The sequence below is a fragment of the Heptranchias perlo genome, unplaced genomic scaffold, assembly GCF_035084215.1.
Source record: "Heptranchias perlo isolate sHepPer1 unplaced genomic scaffold, sHepPer1.hap1 HAP1_SCAFFOLD_141, whole genome shotgun sequence".
Lineage (NCBI taxonomy): Eukaryota > Metazoa > Chordata > Chondrichthyes > Hexanchiformes > Hexanchidae > Heptranchias > Heptranchias perlo.
Genome location: NW_027138657.1, coordinates 237349 through 246193, shown reverse-complemented (window position 1 = coordinate 246193; position 8845 = coordinate 237349). Strand labels below are relative to the sequence as shown.

General features: G+C 46.0%; 1 protein-coding gene across 1 annotated transcript in view; it reads left to right on the top strand.

The window, feature by feature from the left end:
- The first annotated feature begins 420 nt into the window (after positions 1–420).
- LOC137308853 (probable G-protein coupled receptor 139) overlaps positions 421–8845 on the top strand; it is a 28972-nt gene continuing 20547 nt past the window's right edge. The window contains exons 1-2 of the mRNA XM_067977305.1: positions 421–644; positions 1962–2059. Of these exons, the coding sequence (XP_067833406.1) occupies positions 421–644; positions 1962–2059 (322 nt within the window). The remainder of the gene's footprint in view (positions 645–1961; positions 2060–8845) is intronic.

Here is an 8845-nt window from a genome sequence, read left to right as displayed (position 1 = left end):
GGGAGGGGGAAGGGGGATATGAGTAGAAAGAGATATAAGGAAGTGATCAGAGATGGCCTTATCCGTGATTGGCACAATGAAACTAGAGAGGCCACATGAGTGGGCAAGGTCGAGGGGGTGGGGAGTTTATGTGGAGGGAGCGATTCGGGGAGGATAGGAGGGTAGTGAACTCAGAGTTGGATGGAGGTTGAAATCACCGAGGATGAGAAGCCGCTCGGTGCAGAGGCTGAGGGAGGAAAGTGGTGAAGATATCTCAGTGAGTGGGCGGCAGAGAATGAGGATTTTAAAGGTGAGGTGAAAGGGATGAAACAAGGTGAGATGCTCAAAGGAGGAGAAGGTGCCAGAGGAGTAGTGCAAAAGACCAAGGTGTGATTTGGTGATAACGGCCACACTGCCACCGCGGCGGTCTGGACGGGGCAAATGGTGGAAGGAATAACCAGGCCGGGAGGCTTCATTCAGGGAAAAGTGTCATCACCCGTCAGCCAGGTTTCCGTCAAGGCCATGATGTCGGTGCAATCATCCACAATAAGCTCATGGATGGCAAGAGCCTTATTCACAAGTGAACGGACATTCTGGAGGGAGATGCGGAGAGAGGCCGTGAGAGCTGATCCCCTGGCAGAGGCTCAGGGTCAGCTCTGGGAGGGGTGAGTGGGACGGGAAAGAGTTTGGCAAGATTATCCCCCAGTGAGCCTCGCTGGTCCTTTGGAGGATGCTGAGTGAGGTACAGAGGGAAGCTGTAGGATTATCTAAGAGGGAGTCAAGCCTGGGCTGGCGGCATGAGTGAAGCAAGGTCACAGAGTGGTGAAGGGTTGGAGTAGGGATTCGGGGGTTTGGGCAGGGTATGTGAGAGGGGAGAAATGACAGGAGACATAATAACAGGAGAGAAGGGTCACAGAGTGGTGAAGAGAAAAGAAGGGGAAAGGGGAAATAACAGTGTTGGTCTGGGGTCCGGAGGGAAGGTCGGTGATAGGTGGAGGGCAGGAGTAATTAAAGGACAAAAGAGATGACGGTGCAAGGAAAGGATGGTGATAATGGGACAATGAAGAAGCAAAAGATGGGTCCAGGGAGGTGTAAATGGCAATAGCAGAATCATTAGCAGCACCAGCTGTCCGAGACAGTGCGAGCAGTGGTTCGGGTCTAAAGTCGTGGGTTGGGATGTTTCGGTCAGAAGGCTGTAAATTTCCTCATGGTAATTTGTTGGGCTTCTGTGACACCTTCTACCTCATTGGTCCAGAGCCCTGACACTGAAATGTGCCAGGTCAATCAGAAATGTTGGTGAAGCTGCAGACACTGGTGTTCCCACGGCCACTGCCCATACATGCGTGTTAATGACATACTGTGTCTGTGAACTCTTTAACAGTCCTCGAATAACTGAACAGGTTTGCTTAGAATGTTTGCTCCTGGTTTACTGATGTGAATAAGCTTTGAACATTTAAATAACTCCTGAATCCCCTTTATCCCATCTGCCTGTGATTGTGATTTTCAATAGTAAAACCCTATGAAAAAGCACGGACATTAGCTCTCCTTCTGTTTGAGGCTCCAATTCTCGATTGTGTTTTAAAAGGGAAACGCCCATGGATGTGCCTTCAGATACCTCAGTGCCGTGCACACCGTTCTGAGTAGAGATTCATTAAGGATGACTATCGAAGAGATGGGTCTGTAAATGTAATAAATACCCTGAGGCCTGTTAATGAGACTGTTCGTGTGCCTCAGTCCCAGGGCTGCAGGAGAACCATTGTTTACGGAAGAAATTTCAAAGCAGTTTTAAAGTGTTTTGAAATATCCCTTAATATAGATTGTGGTACATAATAAATGAAGCTTTGGGGAGAACGGTTGATTAAATCTGTTTGTTTAACTGAGTGTCACTAATATCTCTGATGGTGCACTCCAGTTAATTGTCCCAGCAGAGGAGCCCCTCTGGTATAAGTGGGGATTTCTTTGACTGAATTGATATTTTTCAGTCAGAGCCTTGTGTCCTCCACACTGAACATGGATTATCCAGTCATCTTTGAGGTGGAACGTATTTACTACCCCGTTCTTGCAGCCGTTGGTATTATGGGTAAGGAAATGAAACTGGTCACAGTATAAATCAGTGTAACTGTTACTGCTCTTGGTGCTTGTCTTGCCCTCTTACTGATTGGTTTTCATATGTTTTGATATATTTAATATATATATAACACAGCTTTGGATACAAAACTGGCTTAGTGGCAGAAGGCAGAGGGTGATGGTCGAAGGTTGTTTTTGTGACTGGAAGCCTGTGGCCAGTGGGGTACCACAGGGATCGGTGCTGGGTCCCTTGCTGTTTGTGGTCTACATTAATGACTTGGATATGAATGTAAAAGGTATGATCAGTAAGTTCGCTGATGATACAAAGATTGGTAGGGTGGTAAATAGTGAGGAGGATAGCCTCAGTCTGCAGGACGATATAGATGGGTTGGTCAGATGGGCGGAACAGTGGCAAATGGAATTTAACCCGGAAAAGTGCGAGGTGATGCACTTTGGAGGGACTAACAAGGCAAGGGAATACACAATGAATGGGAGGACCCTAGGCAAGACAGAGGGTCAGAGGGATCTTGGTGTGCAAGTTCACAGATCCCTGAAGGCGGCGGAACAGGTAGATAAGGTGGTAAAGAAGGCATATGGGATACTTGCCTTTATTAGCCGAGGCATAGAATATAAGAGCAAGGAGGTTATGATGGAGCTGTATAAAACACTGGTTAGGCCACAGCTGGAGTACTGTGTGCAGTTCTGGTCGCCACACTACAGGAAGGATGTGATCGCTTTGGAGAGGGTGCAGAGGAGATTCACCAGGATGTTACCAGGGCTGGAGCGCTTCAGCTATGAAGAGAGATTGGGTTTGTTTTCCTTGGAGCAGAGGAGGCTGAGGGGGGACATGATTGAGGTGTACAAAATTATGAGGGGCACAGATAGGATGGATACTAAGGAGCTTTTTCCCTTCGTTGAGGGTTCTATAACAAGGGGACATAGATTCAAGGTAAAAGGCGGGAGGTTTAGAGGGGATTTGAGAAAGAACTTTTTCACCCAGAGGGTGGTTGGAGTCTGGAACTCACTGCCTGAAAGGGTTGTGGAGGCAGGAACCCTCACAACATTCAAGAAGCATTTGGATGAGCACTTGAAATGCCATAGCATACAAGGCTACGGACCAAATGCTGGAATATGGGATTAGAGTAGACAGGGCTGATGGCCGGCGCGGACACGATGGGCCGAAGGGCCTCTATCCGTGCTGTATGACTCTATGACTCTAGATGGAGAGTCTGTGTGTCAGAGAGAAAGAGAGAGCAAGAGAGACAAAAACACAGAGAAAGCGACAGTATTATATGTTTTGATATGTTTGTGATATAATCGCCTTTCCATTGGATCAGTTCATTGTACAGTTCTTTTGTTGTCTATTAATTGGATTTCTTGATTGAAATTATGAACATTTTTGAATTTTCAATCCAAGAAATAATGGCAAATTATTCCCAGTACTGTCTGCTGGATAATTCCTTATCTCAAATAGACATTGGCATCAGACAGAATAGAAACCTTAGTCGGGCTGTGAGAAAGTGTAATCTTTGCCTGTGCTGAAGTTTCAACTTGTCCTTTAGATTGCCAGAAATATCATGTTAACACTCAAGGTCAAAGAAAGCATTTTTCAACCAAAAAGTAATGAGCTGAGTCCAGACAATTGTCTACGAGTTCTCCACAAGGTTCAAGGTTCCAGATAATAGTAGTTTGGTGCTGTTGGTATTGAACTGGTCACAGGGATTATAGACAAGTTCAGTGAGTGGGCGCAAAGGTGGTAGATGGAGTATAATGTGGGAAATGTGAAATTATCCACTTTGATAGGAAGAATAGAAAAACAGAATATTTTTTAAATGTTGAGAGACTAAGAAATGTTGGTAGTCAGAGGGAGTTGGGTGTCATTATACATTAATCACAGAATCTTACCATGCAGGTACAGCAAGCAATTAGGAAGGCAAATGGTATGTTGGCCTTTATTGCAAGGAGGTTAGAGTATAATGACTAAGGAAGTCTTGCTGCGATTATATAGGGCTCTGGTGAGAACACATCTGGAGTATTGTGCACAGTTTTGGTCTCCTTACCTAAGGAAGGATCTTTCAAAGTTCTCTAGATTCAGGAACTGTCCCTCAGATTGGAAAATTGCACATGTCACTCCGCTTTTTAAGAAAGGAGAGAGAAGGAAACCAGGGAATTATAGACCAGTTAGCCTAACATCTGTTGTGGGGAAAATGCTGGAGTCTATAATTAAGGATAGGGTGACTGAACACCTCGAGAATTTTCAGTTAATCAGAGAGAGCCAGCATGGATTTGTGAAAGGTAGGTCATACCTGACAAACCTGATTGAATTTTTTGAAGAGGTGACTAAAGTAGTGGACAGGGGAATGTCAATGGATGTTGTTTATATGGACTTCCAGAAGGCATTTGATAAGATCCCACATAAGAGACGGTTAGCGAAGATAGAAGCCCATGGAATCGAGGGAAAAGTACGGACTTGGTTAGGAAGTTGGCTGAGCGAAAGGCGACAGAGAGTAGGGATAATGGGTAGGTATTCACATTGGCAGGATGTGACTAGTGGAGTCCCGCAGGGATCTGTCTTGGGGCCTCAATTATTCACAATATTTATTAACGACTTAGATGAAGGCATAGAAAGTCTCATATCTAAGTTTGCCGATGACACAAAGATTGGTGGCATTGTAAGCAGTGTAGATGAAAACATAAAATTACAAAGCGATATTGATAGATTAGGTGAATGGGCAAAACTGTGGCAAATGGAATTCAATGTAGACAAATGTGAGGTCATCCACTTTGGATCAAAAAAGGATCGAACAGGGTACTTTCTAAATGGTAAGAAGTTAAAAACAGTGGATGTCCAAACGAACCTAGGGGTTCAGGTACATCGATCATTGAAGTGTCATGAACAGGTGCAGAAAATAATCCATAAGGCTAATGGAATTCTGGCCTTTATATCCAGAGGATTAGAGTACAAGGGGGCAGAAGTTATGCTGCAGCTATACAAAACCCTGGTTAGACCGCACCTGGAGTACTGTGAGCAGTTCTGGGCACCGCACCTTCGGAAGGACATATTGGCCTTGGAGGGAGTGCAGCGTAGGTTTACTAGAATGATACCCGGACTTCAAGGGTTAAGTTACGAGGAGAGATTACAAAAATTGGGGTTGTATTCTCTCGAGTTTCGAAGGTTAAGGGGTGATCTGATTGAAGTTTATAAGATATTAAGGGGAACGGATAGGGTGGATAGAGAGAAACTATTTCCGCTGGTTGGGGATTCTAGGAGTAGGGGGCACAGTCGAAAAGGAGCGAGATTAGAAAACATTTCTACACACAAAGGGTTGTAGAAGTTTGGAACTCTCTTCCGCAAATGGCAATTGATACTAGCTCAATTGTGAAATTTAAATCTGAGATAGATAGCTTTTTGTCAATCAAAGGTATTAAGGGATATGGGCCAAAGGCAGGTATATGGAGTTAGATCACAGATCAGCCATGATCTTATCAAATGGCGGAGCAGGCATGAGGGGCTGAATGGCCTACTCCTGTTCCTATATTCCTATGTTCCTATATTTACCTTAGAGGGGCTGCAATAAAGGTTCATTAGATTGATTCCTGGGATGAGAGGGTTGTCCTATGAGGAGAGGTTGAGTAGAATGGTCCTATTTTCTCTGGAGTTTAGAAGAATGAGATGTGATCTCATCAAAACATATAAAACTCTTAGAGGGCTTGATAGGGTAGATGCTGAGAGGATGTTTCCCCTGGCTGGAGGGTCTAGAACTGGGGGACATAGTCTCAGGATAAGGGGTCAGCCATTTAGGACTGAGATGAGGAAATGTTTCTTAGCTCAGAGAGTCGTAAATCTTTGGAATTCTCAACCCCAGAGGCTGTGGATACTGAGTCATTGAGTATTTTCAAGACTGAGATCGATGGATATTTGGACTCGAGGTGAATCAAAGGGATATGGGGATTGGGCGGGAAAGTGGAGTTGAGGTGAAGATCAGCCATGATCTTATTGAATGTCATAGCAGGCTCGAGAGACCATATGGCCTACTCTTGCTCCTATTTCTTATGTTCTTATTACATTGATTGAAAAAAATTATTTGCCATTGTCAAAAGTTGTCCATCTGCTCAGTATCAATGGATGGTTCTTTGGTCCGTTATAATTGACTGCCTTTTGTTCCAGTTTACTTGTTGAGGTAGTCCCAGGTCATCTAGGGATAACTAGTGCTCTATCTGAGACTGGACAGGACCAGTGATTGGCTCGTTGCCTTTTCGATGGTGAACGCGGTGCCCAGATGTCCCCTCAATTGGAATTATATTGGATGTTATGTAGCGCTCTGTGGTCAGTATGCTTCAGACTTGCAATCAGATACTTAAGTGTTTAAATGAGATGGGATGGTCAAGCAATGGGAGATTTATCTGCAATAAATAAATCTCCATTGACTGTTGATGGAGGAGACATTCAGCATGGCAAGACATTGCACGTGACTGATTGGTCTCTCAACAGACCGGTCCAACAGAAACAGGTAGATTTGTGTAAAATGCAAATACTCTGTTAAAGGATTGCAATTTAAATGGAAAACTCTGGACATTATGTCAACGGCATCTGTGCATGATCAGTAATGTGGGGTCAACACTCACCAATCCTCGATTGTTCTAATCATTGGAGAAATAAATCATGGGCTGATAAATCACCGTCAATGTGTTTGAGATCTCAGCAACCAACAGAGTGAATGGGACAGCATTGATTGGGGTCAGAGAGAGAGCGGGGAATGGGACAGCATTGATTGGGGTCAGAGAGAGAGTGGGGAATGGGACAGCATTGATTGAGGGTCAGAGAGAGAGTGGGAATGGGACAGCATTGATTGGGGTCAGAGAGAGTGGGAATGGGACAGCATTGATTGGGGTCAGAGAGAGAGTGGGGAACGGGACAGCATTGATTGGGGTCAGATAGAGAGTGGGAATGGGACAGCATTGATTGGGGGTCAGAGAGAGAGCAAGGAATGGACAGCATTGATTGAGGGTCAGGAATAGAGTGGGAAATTGGACAGCATTGATTGATGGTCAGAGAGAGAGTGGGGAATGGGACAGCATTGATTGATGGTCAGAGGGAGTGCGGGGAATGGGACATCATTGATTGAGGGTCAGAGAGAGAGTGGGGAATGGGACATCATTGATTGAGGGTCAGAGAGAGAGCAGGGAATGGGACAGCATTGATTGAGGCCCAGAGAGTGAGAGTGGGAAGGGGATAGCATTGATTGAGGGCCAGAGCGAGATTGGGTAATGCGACAGCATTGATTGAGGGTCAGGAATAGAGTGGGGAATGGGACAGCATTGATTGAGGGTCAGAGAGAGAGTGGGGAATGGGACAGCATTGATTGAGGGTCAGAGGGAGAGCGGGGATTGGGACAGCATTGATTGAGGGTCAGAGAGAGAGCGGGGAATGGGACAGCATTGATTGAGGGTCAGAGAGAGAGTGGGGAATGGGACAGCATTGATTGAGGGTCAGAGAGAGAGTGGGAATGGGACAGCATTGATTGAGGGTCAGAGAGAGAGTGGGAATGGGACAGCATTGATTGAGGGTCAGAGAGAGAGTGGGAATGGGACAGCATTGATTGAGGGTCAGAGAGAGTGGGAAATGGGACAGCATTGATTGAGGGACAGAGAGAGAGTGGGGAATGGGACAGCATTGATTGAGGGTCAGAGAGAGAGTGGGGAATGGAACAGCATTGATTGAGGGTCAGAGAGAGAGTGGGGAATGGGACAGCATTGATTGAGGGTCAGGAACAGAGTGGGAAATTGGACAGCATTGATTGCTGGTCAGAGAGAGAGTGGGGAATGGAACAGCATTGATTGAGGGTCAGAGAGAGAGTGGGGAATGGAACAGCATTGATTGAGGGTCAGAGAGAGAGTGGGGAATGGGACAGCATTGATTGAGGGTCAGAGAGAGAGCGAGGAATTGGACAGCATTGATTGAGGGTCAGAGAGAGAGTGGGGATTGGGACATCATTGATTGAAGGTCAGAGAGAGAGCGGGGAATGGGACAGCATTGATTGAGGGTCAGGAATCGAGTGGTGATTGGACAGTATTGATAGAAAGTCGGATAGAGAGTGGTGAATGGGGCAGCATTGATTGAGGCCCGGACAGTGAGAGTGGGAATGGGACAGCATTGATTGAGGGTCAGAAATAGAGCGGGGAATGGGACAGCATTGATTGAGGGTCAGAGAGAGAGCGGGAATGGGACAGCATTGATTGAGGGTCAGAGAGAGAGTGGGGAATGGGACAGCATTGATTGAGGGTCAGAGAGAGAGTGGGGAATGGGAGAGTATTGATTGGGGGTCAGACAGAGAGTGGGGAATGAGGCAGCATTGATTGAGGGTCAGAGCGAGAGTGGGGAATGGGACAGCATTGATTGAGGGTCAGAGGGATAGTGGGGAATGGGACAGCATTGATTGAAGGTCAGAGAGAGAGTGGGGAATGGGACAGCATTGATTGAGGGTCAGAGAGAGAGTGGGGAATTTTACAGCATTGATTGAGGGTCAGAGAGAGAGAGTGGGAAGGGGATACCATTGATTTTGGGACAGAGTGAGATTGGTTAATGCGACAGCATTGATTGAGGGTCAGGAATAGAGTGGGGAATGGGACAGCATTGATTGAGGGTCAGAGAGAGAGTGGGGAATTTTACAGCATTGATTGAGGGTCAGAGAGAGTGGGAAATGGGACAGCATTGATTGAAGGTCAGAGAGAGAGCGGGGAATTGGACAGCATTGATTGTGGGTCAGAGGGAGAGCGGGGAATTGGACAGCATTGATTG